Here is an 18,227-nt window from a genome sequence, read left to right as displayed (position 1 = left end):
TTGCACCAACGGTTTTTCAGCGTTTTTCATCACAATCCCTGTGGCTGGTCGACAATCATTTCCAAGATAATATGAAACTTCTACAGAATAGAAATATATCATTCTCAAGCAGAGAGCTTTTCTTCCAACAATTATGATGGGGTCCCTTGCGTTACTGAATCTATAGCATAACCACATTTGAGTTGGGATGTGCTTACACCCCTCTCCAGTTCATCATATGAAGGAGCAGCAGCCTTTAAAGTCCTGTCGAAATCTACCATCTTACAGTTAAAAAGGGATCTCTGAGGGCAGTGAGCGAAGGCTCACATCATATACCGTTCAGCCAGCTATTAAATGCATCTGTGGTAAAATTCAAGACATAGGTCACCAATAGCATAAAGTTGACCTTCGGACTGAACGGTTTTCTCAATGCTTGGATTGGAAATTCATTACTTACCGAAGCTTTGAAAAAAACCGCGGCCCAACTGGAAGAATAAGCGATGAAAACAAGTGAATTGCATCAGCCGGAAAAGAGACCACGCCAGTTTGAAGAAATAATCTAAGAGGTCTCAAAAGATACTGGCAATACATTCCACTTTAAAGGATGACTTTTTAACTTATGACATCCTTCACAATTATTTGCTGTACAACACATATCCGCGTCCATTTACGGTTGCTAACACCTGAACCTTGCTAGGGATTTCACCTTATGAACACCCAAATATCCACTATGGAGATCATCATGTTCATACTTGCGCAATGAACGATGAATTCGGGAACAAAACGGAACCGATATACAAGAGAAAGTAAGTATAGTCACTATTCTTTAAGGTCTTTTGGAAAATGTCATTTTTAGTCGCTTCATATTTGGTCGAAAACTGTTACCATCAACTAGGTATCTCAGACATTTGAAACCTGACACACAAAATGGACACTTATTTGAATTGACGGCAAAATGCCTCACAATTAGACTAATCAATAAGGCAATGAGTCTCTGCTCATGATCTGCTTTTTTAGCACCATGAATGATAACATCATCTTGACAACCTTCGACACCTTGTAGATCACTGACCGCATTATTCAACACTTCTTAAAATATGGCAGAGGAACAAATTCAATCGAATGGAAAGTAGTTGTATTTGAGTCAACCAAAGATGATAGTGTTAGTAGTTATCAAAATAGATGCAGAATGGTCTGAGAGAACCTGAAGATGAGCATATATTACACCAGATTTTGAGAGTACATTAGGATCATGAAGTCGATTGAGAATATCCTCAGCAACTACCGTGGTTTATGTTTTCCTCAACAAACAAAAATCGAATGTTGATCTGTAACCACCCACCATATATTCTAGGTTTTGCCATCAGACCTCAAAGGTGTAAGAATAAGAGTACCCATGGTGATTAGAAATAAGCAAATTGATGTGCAAACTAAGGATTCTCATAGTAGTCCAACTTAAGGCAGACAGAACTCAATGAGTTCAGATGAATGTTTTATCTTTGCAAATTGAATTAACTGTAGAATTATGTGTAAATGTATAACCAATTAATTTTGATACTACACTTCCTCAAGCTGTACACTGAATCGATTCAGTTATTCTTTTTTTCACACAAGCCATTCTGTGCCTTACGCACTGAATCTTGAAGAGAAAAGGACTATATGTCATCAGGAACGAGCTGATCACCCTATGTATGATGTTCTATATGCTGGATTCTCATCTCTATACTGCGATTGACACATACAGCTATCAAATTTTCATGTAAAGCGTCAGAATCTTACTTAGAATCAGAGCTAGACATAAAGTTGACCATCAAAATTGCATTTAGCGGCTTCTTTCTGCGGTGAGACTATAATTTATAGATAATCTTTGAGAGATGCTAAAATGACCTTGACACAACCTGCTCACCTACCAGTGTTAAAAAGGTTTTCGAATTATTATAAAGAATTCGACAATCTATAATGCCGAAATGCTATTTGTCCGTGTGAGTGAACGAATACAGCTCCAAAATCCAAGACTTGCTACCTTTACTACCATTGGTTCGTCCATAAATTATAGATTTGCTGTTTCTTCAACTCCATACTGAACCACCCAACTCTACGGTGTTTCTGATGAACCATTTTGTGAAATTTTGCTCGTTCACAGAATTAAAAGTTTATTCATTTTAAACAACTTATTAGTGGCTCTTTGAGAGCTTCAAAGTAAAGTGAAATATGCCCATTTTGAAATGCCAAGTTTTTATTCAGCTCCAGGCTTCCTTTCCGATGAATGTAAGTAAAGGAAGCACATTTTTATTATTTCTAAGATCTTTCCCTATCATACTGCAGATTTTGAACCCCTCCATATACTCCTTGAAGGCTTTAGAAGTTGAATGTATATCCAAATATCTAACCACAGACTCCATCACAATGCCAATATGATATTTCGGAGCAATTGAGTTTTATATGCTAATTAGTAGCCACGTATGGAGCAGTACTTAAGTCAGAGAAAACTCATTGAGCACCGCCGAGGGTCAAGCGTTCATGATTCGAACCAACCACTGAGTAATGTACAGGAGAATAATCAATCAGTACAAATGTCACAGATCCGTCTTGTGAGTTTCGAAGAGTCTCTAGTTCCACCATGATGTTTTATAACCCTTCTATATGAAAACAATCTAATTACCATTACAGAGTGCAAATGATTTAATTGATGTTCATGGTTAGTGTTTATTTAGTAGGGTCGTTTTTCATGCGGTAAAGATGTTTACCTTGAAACTAATCCTCCTACATTACCTGGATATGAGACTGTCAGTAACCCTAGAAGGGCTCAAGCCGGTGTTATGTGAAAGTATTAGTTTAAATTTATTACAATAAGAAAGATCTATAAAATTTGATTCACAAACAAGCTTTATTTCCATCTTCAAACTGCAGTAAGCAAATACACAAGAATCTCAATACATTTCAAATCTCTGAACAAAAACTAGATGATAAAGCATTCTAAGTAGTTTTCAGCTTCACGCAAAAACACATTTAGAAGCCACTTTCCGTGGTTTGTTAAGTCTATGACTGCGGTGACTCTGAATATGAACTACATTCGGAATTTATAACAACAGAATTAAATCCATTTGGAACACGAATTTAGAAATAAAAACTCTATGAGTCTAAATTAGGTGAATTGTGTACTGTATTAAGGTAGTCCCAATAGTAGCAAAGTATTTAAATTGTACGATAAGTGGAATAGTTGTTCACAGCACTTCTTTATCTGTGCTTTTAGACTGTATTAGCTACAGTTGAATGCAATTATTTGCCAGTATGATCAATGGTACTAATTAACCAACCTTTTTATATTTTCATTCGCAATTAACAACATTTTTACATTTCTTGTTTTTGGCCTACATAGTAATGTACATTAGACAGTCTTTTAGAATTATTTCTGACATCGAAAAAGAGTTTTCAACCTATTTGTTCTCTTGGCTATTTCAGTACTCGTATGCGCATGATGTACACGTCATTTTACTGAACAACAAGTCATTTCCTACACATAGAATGAAATAGAAATATGTCCACAAAAGTTTAATGTCACTACCACATTTTTTATACCAGGAAATATAAAGCTCTAACTTCATACTAAATGCTTGGTTAGCCATTTTTTCAACTACATAATTCACTCCATCGTTGGTAAGTAGATTTGATCATTCTCCTAAGTGGAAGAAACTTAAATTCTCTATTATCCCGATATTCATAAAACTAACTACAAAAATATTGTAAACTATAAAATAGAGTTTGTTAAGCAAAATACAATTCATGAAAGACAAGTAGAGAACAGATAGATTTTTAAAATATAATCTCAGTCAAAATAAATCATCATGATTTTAACTAAGGAAGGAGCTGGAAAAAACTCTTAAGGGTAAAAAGTTAATGAAAAATAAATTTAAGTTGGGCATGGGCAGTTGTCATCAAAGTAGTTGAAGTAAAATAAGTAATGATAACAAAGACATTAGGCATCTTTTTTTCCGCAAACATTTTAAAGTGTGTTCATCACCACTTTGCCATCTACTAGACCGACAAATAAACAAAATAATAATACCCCTTGAACAGATAATAACTAGAGCCTTGAACAGTGATCATGCGTATGACTACCTGATAAATCTAATGGGAAAGATACGAGCAGTAAAATAAATAGAATAACAAGGAAAGAATTCATTGGTACATTAGAAACAGTGTTGCATGATTATGATCTGAATTATTTTTATTCTTTATATGACTATACTATGAAATAATTGATATGAAAATATTTAAATTTTCAGGACATATTTTCTAATAATGATACAAATTCTAATCATATTTTGCGTATAGCACTCAATTTTGTAACCGTTTGCTGAGTGACTAGGCTGGAATATTTTACTGTTTCAAAACCATTAGGTTCGATGCACCAATTGATCAGTTTAGTATTACAATTTACCGGGAATTCTTTCATGCATTGATAGAAAAAAGGAAAATCATCACTAACTTAAAAAGGATAGATATTTCTTCCTTAATCTAAAATGATTATTCTCTGAAAACACTACAGTACGGCCAAATTTTGATTTAGAAAAGAGAATATATTACAACAATAAACAACAGTAAATCTGTTGCCGGTGTTGATAATCATAATGACATTTCCTCAAAAATGTTAAAGATCAAATGATTTATATACACTGACGAAACTTCAGTTGTATAATGCATGATTACCTGCCAGTTCACACTTCACTATAATAAAGAAATACTTTTATCACTGTTCTAAATATCTTCTAAACCGATTTCCCTCCAAATTTACCAACGACATATCTAACTATGAAAATTTTGAGAACTTCATGCCTGAATAGGTTTCCGTATTAACAACCCAAACAAACAACAAGGAACAGTTAGTTGAGCTGAGTAGGATTGGTGTCACAGAGCTAAAACCCAGTCAACTTATTAGCATGGAAAAACTGATATTTTGGGAATAATTTGCTAATAAAAGGTAACCGACAAAAGTCAGTCAAACCGAAGATAGTTTTTGTCAAAGAGTGACGTCAGTTGGGGAATCATGGAACAGTGGATAACTTTGTCTTAGTTTTGAACTACTCAGCAGTCCCAAATCTCTGTCTTCAGTTCTAGAGGAAAGCATAATAATTTAAACGATTGAGTCGGAATCCAGTGGTTACCATTTCCAACTGAAATCAGATTGCATTGAAGTGCAACATAACTTCGACAATATTCGAGGAGAAATTTTTCATATCTACAAAACTTTGGTTTCATTAATCGACTTTTCACTAGAACGTCGAAAATCCATCTCAAATTTTGTCACCATGGAGTAGATGCTTGGTATAAAGGCGCTGTCGAGCCGATGCTAGTTTATGACGAAAACTACTTTTACCTTTTGTTTTAAAAATAGATTCTATGACAGTATCTATTAAAAGTTTTGGTATTGTTATGTGAATAAGCAAGCGAATCTTGTTTATTTCTCGATAGCTTCATATAAATCTGAATATTAGATATAGTCTCCAAAGCATACAGTTAGCCGTGTACTTATAAATTTATAGTTACTTGAAGGCAAGCTAGGAAAAGCGTGTTATTTAACTGAGAATATATATAGATCTGGTGGCTGGATCGACATCAATGACTGGAGATTTTTATCGGTAGGTAAATCTTAATCTTAAAGAATAATAGTATTTTATGCTTAACAACTATGAAAGTAAGCTAATATATGTTATGTCCCGAAGCGAATTAGGAATAGTAACTTTTGAGAAGTATTTATGGACCAATATTATGCATATATTTTTATCGTATAATTGCTAAATAACTAAACTATTCATATTCATGTTCCCCTTATTATGAGGTTTATTTCGACTTATGAACTATTGTTATACGATTTACCATTCATGAATTACACCAGTCTACTAATTACTGTTCCCCCTATTCACAGCCACATTTGCCTAAATCTCGTACATATGTTATTTTCTATTTTTTGGTGCTATGTGATCAGTTTGATTGGTATATAAACTCAGTATGTTTGAAATACAATGATTCATACTGCAGAGGCTGTTCTGGACTTAACTGGCTGGGCTAGGCAGATAGCAGGACCTACAAGTACTCTAGACTGCTCGTACGGTTTCCGTGTATCATTGGTCCGATCGATAATTCGCTGCTCTCCAATTTGCGGTATTATCACGTCATACATTTAACAAGGCATCCACTCGGCCACAAGTTATAACAATATAATCCAAGAAATAAAAACAAGAACAGATTTCACTTATGCACATCTATTGGGAACAAGGATATCATTTCGCAAAAATCTTGTAAAGCTCATCGCTGATAAACTAAACGACTCGTCGACAGTTTGTTACACATCTCAGTGAGTGGTACAGAATCTACTAAGAACCGATTACATGCTTTCCTCACAAAAGAAATTAAAACCTCAAATTATTTTTTATAAAAGGCCAAAAGCTCTTTTTGATTCAGTATTGCTTTAAGATTTATCAGCGATTGAAAGGTTGTTCAACTGTGAATCCATTTATTACACACCACTGATTTCATGAACTATCAATGTTGAAGCGCACCTTTGTACAACTTGCTTTACCCACCATATGAAAACAAACATTTCAAGTGAGATAAACTTGATTGATCATTAAATACGTTAATTTCAAATGTGAAGAGATGAACTAAATTATAAAAGTCTAGGCCCTAGTCAAGAAAAAAACCAAGTGTTTCAACACAGTGCTCTCAATTTATAAGGAAACTAACATAAACTGCGAACATTATGAAGGGGAACTCAGTTATGACCAGTTACACAGATTAAAGCTTTTCTTACCGTTAATTTCATCATTTACTTTATTTTCCTCCAGATCTTTTCCAGACTGTTCATCTTCTAGTTCTTCATCCTCTTCTTTTATGGGTTCATGAACAACATTAGTAGTTGTGGTGTAAGGAAACGATTGTCTACGGTCATCTGATTCCCCGCGTGGACTGTCACTTTCATTATGACAGATAGACTTTGAAGGAGCTGGTGAGTTTGCACTTGACTTAATTGATAAACAAATATATTAAACGTTACTTAGATATGCTGCAAAACCATATTTTTAAGGAAGTGATGACATGTAGTGTAAATATACGTGATCATGTATAGTATTGTTGACTGTTTACTAAGATGAATCCTAAATTCAGATTTTCATCCAAAGATTTTTGTTATAAAACGTTGGATTAGATAATATTCCCATTTGCCATCTATAGTCGATATGAACTACACAACTATTTGTAGAATTATTTAGACAAAACTAATTGTAACTTTACTGAACACTCTTCAGTCTTTTCGATTAGAAGCTTTTCTCTAGGTAACTTAACAGATAGTGATGCAATCAAAGAAATGGTTTGGATTTTAATTCTTATCTGATCAACGGAATTAATTAAGTCAGAAATAACATGAAATATGTTGGTAAAATTCGTGGCGAGGCATATTATCTAGGTACACTTAATCGTAAACAGTAAAAGTGAGTAAACATTTTAAGGGTTTTTAATCTTATTATTTCTTTCGAATTTTCTTACTGTTAGTAACTCAAAGTCAAGCTGTTATTTTCTATTTTATGGTGCTATGTGGTCAGTTTGATTGGTATATAAACTCAGTATGTTTGAAATACAATGATTTATACTGCAGAGGCTGTTCTGGACTTAACTGGCTGGGCTAGGCAGATAGCAAGACCGACAACTACCCTAGACCGCTCGCGAGACTCCAACCTAGGACCGTGGATGCGCGCTGCTGAAGAGTCCCACAACAGGACAAAACGGGCGTCCAGTGCTTCCAGGTTTTCTATGGTGGTCTAGCTTCAATTGACTCATGTTTTCAAGTATATATAAAAATTACTTAAAATCTCCACAGAAAACCCCCCTTAAAGTAATATATACGTGAATCTCAGACTACTAAAATTTTGAGCCAGTTAGACACTCTTATTGGTTCAAACCAAATTTTTTTATTTATTTTCTAGTATGGCTCCTTTTCGGCGCAAAAGTATTTAATCAAAGTAATATGTTCGGATAGCTAAGGAGTATCTTTGATTTAGAATAGATTGGCTACAGTAATATAATCTCATTAGCTTACCATCTGCATCTGTCGTGCTGTGGATAAAGCTGCCATGAGATCGCGCAGTTCTGGACCAACAGGAACACTGAAGATAAACATAATTAGTGTGATTTGTAAGCATCATAAATCCAAATAATAAAAAAGTTAAATGTAAAAGCTACGTACAGATCATAGCAAATTCAACCTGAAACTATAGTAGAACAGTTCTGATTTTTTTAAACAGTAATTTTCGAAAACAACATTTTCATTAAACCTCAGTGAAGATTACATGTTAACAATGCACATTGAAAAGAACTATAGTTGAAAAAAAAACACTTGCTCTCAAAAACAAGCTTGTTTCCTTGTTAAAAATCCTGTGTTTTTTTAACAAAAAGATCTTCAAGTTCACCAATTTTCTAAATACTTCAGAGTGGTAACACGTATTACAACACAAGCCACTTGCATTCGTCAGAATAAAATGTACTATTTTACTATTAGGACTTCAAATTCGACCATCAGCCAAAGTTTTTATGCATTAAATTAAGCACTTAAATAGATCATATATCATCCGAAAGGTTGTGAATAATCACAAGCTTTGTACACTATTCAGAGTTACGTCAAGTTTTTTCATTAACCTCAAAAAGTCGAGGCACCGCTGTATTGAAAGGATAATGTATTTAAACTCAGGTAATATTGTGGCGTGTGCTACTGATATCGATAGACATAAGTAGTATTTATCGTCAATCGAAAGTGAAATGCCTGGAGGCGGAAGGTTAAGAAGATCGAAGAAAAGAGAACGAGATGAGAGATTGATTGGTGTGGGAATAAAGGAACAATAAAATCTGAGACTATTGATTGATATTTTGCAAACGAAGTATTTACTGTATGGTTCTCAGATTTTACTAAGATGTTCTGTAATTTTGTGTTTATATTCATTTGATTTTCCCCTCTTGTGTCCTCGTTCACTACATTATAAGGCAATACAATAACTCATAAAATCCATTTCGTAAGCAATAACCAATTATAATTTATGTTCATACAGATAAATATAAAATGTTACCAAAAGTTGGAAAATACCAATACTAAGTTTACATTTTGGACAGTAAATAAATTATATATTATTGTGACTTCTTGAAAGAAATTTATCTTTGATTAGTATTAACGCTTTAATGAAATACAATTTTAAATTCCGAAACTTCTGATATCATACAATATCAAATAGCAATAGCCAATAGATAGTTAAAAGACTTTTTTAAACGACAAGATGCTATATTAGATTGTTTTCTAAGTATTCTAAGCCAAAGCTAATTAGTTTAAGAAGTATTACAACAGTTGTGCTGTTTTGTAAAAACAAATAGTTTCAAAATTGTCAGAAAAAGATGTGAATGGTTACTGTATATTACAGGCGAACAGTATGTATAAAAATAAGTTTTTGTATAGCAATACGGTGTGTCACATATACAACAAGAGCACAGACACTTTTGATTTGATCAATCTAACAGGATGGTACTAGAGAATGAGTTCAAGAGTTATGATATCAGTAAAATCCATATTGTGAATGGTGTCTAGACTACGGGAGAATTCATAAAAATGTCATAATTTTATAGCTTATTTAGAATTTTGAGTTATATTTAACCTTTGAAGTAAGTCTCCAACTTAAAGTTAATTATACAAGTGAGAGTGAGAGAGTGAAAGGTAAGTATTGCTTGGAGTATTTTAGCGGTTAATTGATAAAGATGTAAATTAAACCATTTTTCATCACAAAGTAGTTAACACCAATTAAATTTGATAAACACTGAATCACATTTCTAACGAATAAATCAAGTGTTAAACAGTTAGCTTCCCAATCAAGCAACATGTATACTTGTTCGAAATTAAAAAATCAAACACTTTTAAACTTTCCGAAGCCTTAAATCTGCAAAAAGACGAACATGAAAAAAAGACTAATTGTAGGCAAAAACCTATGAGCATTGTAAGGACATCATAAGCGACATAATTATAAAGATGGTATAATAATCGCCTTCTAGAAAATGACCTACCACCAACAAAAACAATATTTCATCCATTTGAAAGAATAAAATCAACATATTGTAACAGTTACTTAAACCTAAAGAGCTAAACACAATAGGAGTTGAGAGAATAAAAAACTCCAGCGAACCGAAAAAAACACACTTTCAAGGTATCACAGCTTGTGAAACAGTTTTTTTAAGACACATATTTATATGCAAGTGATACATTCTTAGTTTACACTGAATAACAGTATCATACATCTTTTGATTTAACGCACTGATAATCTGAGCAAAACATAAGTTAGGAAGAGTGAAACCTTTTGAAGATGAAGCTAATACGATGTTGTAGGAGGTTGAAAGTGCACTCTCTACGCAAATGTATTTCTTTTTCAAATTTACGACAATGGTAATCAAGTGATAATCAATAAGATACTTGTAAACTGGAGCTTGAAAAAAACTTTCCATTAAAAATTAATATGAACGAAGAGAATGAGTCAAATTGGTCGCACAGACAGAATGCTAGGATATTTTTCATTAAAATGATGTGATGTACTGCATATCAGCAAAGCCGAAACTTAATTGTACCGTCACTATTGCGAATAGTTTTATTTCAGTAATAAACTAAGTGCAACTGCGCACAGCCTCTATCTGCAGTAATATGATCAAGAATCATTTTTATTTAGTAATTTTCTATATTGATTCGAGTATTCCGTCTTTGAGCTGAAATTTGCATAATTCAAGTTCATAAGTGAAGGGCTTATCCATTACTTAAGTTAATTCCCAAAAGGCGTATGTTTGAGCGAGTAAACATTTTCAGATTGGAAAATATTAGCCTTTTATGTAACAACTAGGATTTTATCGTTGTTGTGTGTCTGAAGTAATCATTTCGATTGTTATCTTCTAGGCCTAGGGTTTTTTATCTAACCACAAAAATACGATTCACCCTATGATAACCGACTTAAACCACAATGCAGCATATTTAACAAAACACTTTCTCAGATTATAACATCAAATTTCACGTTACACTAGACCACATGTACATCTAAATGATCTTGAAGACTCCAATTTGCTCAAGTCTGATTTAAATCATAAGCACTGATAAAAAATAAAAACATGGTCTTCAAAACCATGTTTCAAATTACAAGCAACCTTACAAGTGTGAAAGTTAGCTTAAAAATTGTGTGAAAGGAACTCTTATTTAGTATTTTATAAACGATATCAGGAAACACACCAAGCTAACCAATTATCCAACAAAGCTTCGATGTTGTCATGAGTAAACATGGTCATAATGCTCAATTGTTTACATAAAAACCATTCATCTGAACCAAACAGTCTTAGAAACAAAATATGAAATAAATCAGGAACTACAAGAACTAATTGTAAAGGGGTTATAGGTTGTCTACTTATTTTACTGATTCTTCTTCTCTAAGCCCTAAGAATTTCCATTTGAAAGAGAGTGTTCTATCATGGAGGAACATGAAAATGAAAATTGATAGCATTGTAGCAACCAATGTAATAGGGCTTTTTTTATGTTGTTAACTAAGTCATAAATAATAATTCGACAAAATTCATAGCAGAAGTTCTCAAACAATTGACAAAATTACACAAAACGGTGAGTTTCAAACTTCCAGTCAAAATGCTAAGAAGCCGGATGTGTAGTCACAAGTACCCTATGATTATTTGGACTCATTACTCACGTAATATCCTTAAAACTCAAAAATATAATTCATCACAATTCGTACATCTCAATAAGTGCACAACTGGATCATTTTCGCCATAAAATGAATTGCAGACCCATAGTTTATTTAACGCGAAATATTGTCTCAATAGTTAGTGGAGTGATAGCTTACAATTGAGACTATAAAACTATCATAAAACAAATTTTTGATGCGTATTAGAAAAAACACAAGCGAATACAGTGAATAGTAACTACAAATTTTACACACCGCATTAACTATACAAATTTCAGTAAATACTATTGTAAAGCGTGTCTGAATTTTAATCAAAAGACAACAGTAAAATTCACTTGGTATTGTTTGTTTGAATCTTCCCATTGATGTTTAGGACTGCAGTTGATCAGTCTCTTATTGGTATATGTGCATACTGTGCGTATTGCCTCGATAAAGCCTTAATTTACAAGCTTTATAAGCAAAGATGGATAGTCCCAGAGTGAACATCAACTCTGAGATGCAGGTACATCCAGCTGATGAGTCTCAACTAGGACGAAACGCGCATCCTGGACTCCACTACTAGCCACTATCCATCTTTGCTTAGAAAGACAACAGTATTCTAAGAGATGAGTATAAAAATGGCTCAAGTATGTTCATTGATACCTAGTCCTAATGATTAACAGATTTTAGGAGTGAAGTAGCTACAGATTAGGAAATGAAAGTAATGAATATATTACTGATTAGTTCGATAATTTTAGGAGACGTTTTCACTGTTTTTCTATGATGCATACTATAAACACCGTAGAGCTGTCTCATATAACCATAAGAATACGAGTTTTTTATGAATGTGCATTATCTTGCTTCCGAGTACCGAAATGAAGTTGTTAATAAATAGAATATCCAAAATAAGTGGATGCTTGCTTACATTATAATAAAATCATAAAACATCATTAAGTTTTGATAGGCCTAAAAGTAAAAGCCAAAACCTCTTGAATAAAAGAGATGTTAGCTAGTATAACCATAGCATTTCTGAGAAAAAGGTTAAATAATCTTGTTTAAAGAGTACCATATCTTAAAATGAACATCTCATGGAAATTAATGCAGCTTACTATACTTACTTCATATCATAAATAGACCCTTTCCTTGATCCGACAGTTAGACGTCTTGACCGTTCCGTATGAGGAAGTTCTACAACGGATTGTCTCCAATGGGCGTCTCGTACAATGGCAGGTGCACTTGTTCTCACTCCATCTACCACACACCACGAAATCTTTGAAACGAAAATTAAAACAGATTGATGACACTGACCATGAAGTGGAATCCTTTAACAGTCACAGACTGTTTTTTTAATGGAACATGATAGCATAAGCTACCGTTACATTTAACTTAGATATTTAATTATAAGAACGGAAGCACCGATACAGACTGTGAATTCTTAATATATCTGTCAAGTTACTAGACTTTGAGATACCATACAAACACCAAATCAATAAAAAAATGTTATAATTATCCAGAAGAAAAGGGTGAATAAACTGTAAACAAATAGATGTAGGATTATGTGTTCAGCAGACATCCCAGTTATTCTATTCTAGCTTTTTAGTCTAAAACAAACTAGATAAAACAGTTCCTTTTTGTATTCGAGCAATCATAAATAGTTTTGATTTTTGAGGCTGCGATACAGTTGATATCAAATGAATTCTCAAAAGACGTTAGGCAAATGATAAAACGACTTATCAGTAGCTCAAATTACCATCTGCTCATGTTTAATATACCGTCCTTCTTGCTTGCTTTTTAAATTTTGTAACTGTATCGATAAGTGAAATTAGTGACCTCTGTGACAAACTTTTTAATGTATTTTTTTTTACCCATTTAGATTATGCGTTTATTAATTCGCTGTGTTTCAGCATACTAATTTCTAAAACTAATATCAGTTCACTACTGTGAAAGAGACAGAATTCTTCAGGATAAGCAGAATGATAGTTTGTACATTATTTAGAAAGTATTGAAAAATGTTGAAATTTACGAATAAATAAACATTCAGTTTAGTAATGGGGAATTTTAATGCATTCTAGTATTAATTATTGTATGATTATCATCATTTATGAAAAGGTGGTTCAATGGATTAGAAATCACTATATGTTTAATCTTAATTAATTTACAATACATTATTATTACTGACAAATCTAACTTGAACATTTGAAAGTTACTTCATGAAATTGGATTATGGGTTTAGCTTCTGAAATCAAAGTATTATAATTTATTAAAATTTGCCTGTGATACAAAACCTTTAAATCACTGAAATATGGTCGTAAAAAAATTGATCTAATTTACGTGCCTATTTTATTGATGTAGTACATAGCACCTTTGAGCATTTCCCATTATTACGGCTACTTTGAAATCTAGTTAATAGTAAATGGCTACGACTACTAAACAAGAATTTTATCTGTAATCAGTACTTTTTAAAAATTATTTTTCCTTATTTCATCATATTTCGATTATGTTAATGATCACAGAGAAAATAATATACTAGACTAGACTGACCAAAAATAACCAACTGAAAAAGAAGTGACTCACTCTCCAATTAAAGTCAATTATCTCATTAATATCAATATCTTCATCATCTTCTCCCATTGGATTCACAAGTGTTTCAGCAACCTAAGTAAAAAAGGTAAAACAGTAGGTATTGGAATTGAAGCACAAATGTGTTAACTTATTTGTTAGTTCAAAATAAAAGTTGATCATAATTTGATTCATTTAAACTACTGTTAACACTGACATTGGATGAGATTATAAGTGATGCATTCAATGTACAATATACATGCAGAATCCAACAATTTCGGGAGTTTTTCAGTTTATCTGATGGATTAGTACTGTATTCTAGATGTCATTTTAAGCAGTGGGAGATGTCCTCAACTATATGAGGTGAACTTGTAAGTATAACACAACTCGCAGGCTAAACAACACAAATTTAATTGAAGTCAGGGTTTGTAATGAAATATTTAGTAAGAATTACACCCTGATATACAGCACTTAATAAATGGACAGGAAAATGACCAAAAGTGCTTAATACATCACATTTATGGAATAGTAAGAGTGTTGTGGGTAATCACAGCGTTGAAATTTCAATTATGTTTAAAATTAGTTTAATTTTTTTATTGTAGACAAAACTAATGATGGCCAGTTGGATTATAGTGTTTATTTTATCCGCAGAAAAACGGCAAAAGGTAAACTACAGTAGATTCGACACCTTATATTACTTTTAACTCACTTTTAGCCATCCCACATAAACAAAAAGTTCCAGAAATGTGAAAAACGGGAAGAAAACATCATGCGAACGTGCTATGCCTGCAAAAGGTGAACTGCTGATGATGAATTGACTACTTATAAGAGATGCGACAAAATAGGAGTATACAGATAGTGTGACAACCTAAATAATTATGGGGAAAAACAAAAAGATTTAGATTCACTCAACAAATTCGGTATGTCTTGATTGTTTGAGTAATACACTTGTATAAGATATCTTGTTAAAATTCAGACAAACATAAACTTCTTTCATGAACTTTAAAAAAGACCACTTAGTTTTTTATAGATAAAATTGGCTCAGTTATTAATCAAAGAAATGTGGTCGCCTAACTGGACGAAGGATTCCAGACAAAACTGAAATAAACTACAGAACGTCTGTTTCGCAGTGAATGTCACATGTGATTATTGGTCAATTTTAACTTTCGTGACAGTCTTCAGTACAATTTGATTTGTGGATGTATTAAATAGCTAAATGATGGTATTAACTGAAAACTATATGTGATAGAGACAAGAAATTATGCTTCGTCCTGATTATCTGCTTAAGAAGGAACTTTCAAAACATTATCCACAAATGGTTTTAAATATACAGATATGAGTGATCTACTTCAAGAATTTGGAAATTGTAAAATCAGACAGCTGAAATTAATCCATGAGTTACTGTAAAAGTTGCTTTCATCACACTTTGTAGACCACATTTTGTTTTACTGTTGTCGTAAAATCTGTTACTTAAATAAGAATAAACATGTATGCATCCATATAAACGGCTAATTTGAAAACAATATTCACAATGATAGATATCATTTGAGTAAATTACAAAGTGATGAAAATGAAACTATAAGAAGGTAAATGAAAGTTTGGTTATACATGCCTAACAGGCTATTAAATACAACGATTGTAACTCGATTCAACACACCAGTATTTGCGAAATCATTTAGTGAAGTAAATAAAACAGAAAACTTGAAGTAATTAGATTCCTTTCTGTTGTAGATATTCTGCATATCTTGATTTCATTCTGCTGGTTGTGTATGTCTGAATGTTAATGATAGCTGGAAAAACCTTGACAAAAAGGATCTACTGTTTTCCTCGGGTATTCAGCGAATCAAAGTAATTTCTCAGGAAAGAAGTGAACTGCGTTCTTCACATGCAAAATAAATAAATGTTTTACTAATATGAAGGTACAAACCCTTGAAATTTAAAGATGGAAGCGTTAGAAACACTCAAAAACAAAGAATGTAAGACCAGACAATTGTTCTGAATAACTTCGTGATCAGACACTACAGTTATAAGTGTACAAGTTTTTGTATCATAATGACCAAAAGGAGAGAAATATAAATAAATTAATTGAATGATGTCATAAAGTTTTACTTTGATTAAGAACACTGTTTGTTAACAGTAATGAAGCTCAATTACAGTTTAATTTTACGAATGATATGAACGCAGCTGAAAAGTATGCTATTGGTTAAACCTTCGTCGGTGAGTAGTTTAAAAGAATTGTTTCTGAGTAAACGTGTTTATGTAGTTTTTTGTATATGAATAAATGATGGTAGTGAATATAAATTTTATGGGACTGTAAAAAAGGTGATGGGTCCATTTCAGATATAGCCTAACGAAAAATAATTTTAATTCACTAGAAGTCAACTAACATTTGTGCACAAAAAGCAAGTACGTCGATCTTCAACTATGGTAGGAAACTCTTTCGATCGACTGAACAGACAAAGGAATAAAATGACACTATTACTAACCTGTGTATAAACCAATGGAATACAAACATCATCCATCATCATTACATATAATATTTTTTGACGGAAAGTGTTAAGTTCCTGTAAGAACGTGGGAAATTAGGAATTTTAGCTATAGAAAATACCAGAAAGTACAATCAAAAGTCAGTGAAACAAATTTTTTATCAAATATAAGTAAAATCGTTTAGCTATAGTAGTTTTATCGCCTTATTAAACTATTTAAAATTGATCGTAGACTTGATGGTAAAAGCCGCCGGATCGCCAAGTGAGATTCTCATTGTTTATTAAAACCTACACATCAAAATATAAAGCATTTGAATCCAGACACACATAGAGGATCATACTTGCAAAAATCCGTAAAGAAGTCAAAACGGAATTTTAATTTATAATCTCAACTGCATTATTGTATTTTTGTCACAACATTAAGTTTTTTGTATTAGCTTAAATCGATACCGCACTAATAAAACACGATTTTTCTCAACACGATGAATAATCATTTGTTAAAAAACACGAAACTACACACATTATACTATAACAAAAAAGCTCAGTTCTAATACCAGCAATTATTTGACAAACTATTTCAAAGTATTTATTAGTGACAATAATCAATTGCATTTCTGACGTAGGCTAGCAAAACACATGAACTTACTATGGCAAAAATGTATTCAAGCACTCAAAAAACTAAATTTTAATAGTTTTTCCACTAAAAAAAACTGATAACTAATTTACTGACTGATCAATAGCATATGAGTTTGAACGTTTCACTTCTAATTTACGTTGCGTCAATAACTTGGTATCCCGCTTTACTGTTAATCACCAGTCAGCTTATATATATATATATATATATATATATATATATATATATATATAATTTTTTCTGCATCACCCCAACAGTCTAATACTGAGGGTGCTTCAAGAATAGCTGTTTTCTAAAATTTAGGCTTCCTATGACAAAAAACCTGCGTACCTGAAATTTTTATCACCTTTCTACATGACTCAGAAATACTTATGAGTTATTCTTTTCAAACATTTATGTTTGCCATTTTTAGTAAACTCCTTTTAAGCTGTCTATTCTTAAATCATTAGGGTTGCTGAAAAATAACTTACATTTACCAAAAGAACGTATGCATGAGGGTTTTTGATTAGTCCTTCTTTTCTAGCTAAGGTGATAAGAGAAGTTGCCCATACAACAGGAACAAACGGTTGCATATGAACAGATTGTACACTCCTAATAATTCTTGCCTCATCTTCGGTAAGTATGCCTGTCAAAATAAAAAGCTGAAATATCTTATATATTTGCAAACTGATATGGTGAACACATAATTTAATGATACTTCCTTGGGTAAAAATTAGTTTTAATTTCCAAGGGAAATCAATCAAAAAGTCAAGTTGACAGTATACAAAGTTCTCGGAAGCCTATATCTGATGGTAATTTTGTAAATTTAAAGCATGGTCAAGCAGTTTGTGTAACTCC

At 32.5% G+C, this 18,227-nt stretch overlaps 1 protein-coding gene across 1 annotated transcript; it reads right to left on the bottom strand.

Annotated features, from left to right (window-relative positions):
- Nucleotides 1-3,909: 3,909 nt before the first annotated feature.
- Nucleotides 3,910-18,018, bottom strand: Smp_091820 (bestrophin-related). The gene is made up of 7 exons (XM_018791901.1): nt 17,861-18,018; nt 16,757-16,834; nt 14,286-14,366; nt 12,830-12,981; nt 8,072-8,138; nt 6,791-7,001; nt 3,910-4,107 (listed from the first exon to the last, which is right to left on the bottom strand). The coding sequence occupies exons 1-7, from the start codon at nt 17,960-17,962 to the stop codon at nt 4,064-4,066; spliced, it is 735 nt and encodes a 244-aa protein (XP_018645005.1). The 5' UTR covers nt 17,963-18,018; the 3' UTR covers nt 3,910-4,063.
- Nucleotides 18,019-18,227: the final 209 nt, after the last annotated feature.

The sequence above is a fragment of the Schistosoma mansoni genome (genome assembly GCF_000237925.1).
Source record: "Schistosoma mansoni, WGS project CABG00000000 data, chromosome 1 unplaced supercontig 0034, strain Puerto Rico, whole genome shotgun sequence".
Taxonomy (NCBI): domain Eukaryota; kingdom Metazoa; phylum Platyhelminthes; class Trematoda; order Strigeidida; family Schistosomatidae; genus Schistosoma; species Schistosoma mansoni.
This window is presented reverse-complemented; position numbering and strand designations above follow the sequence as displayed.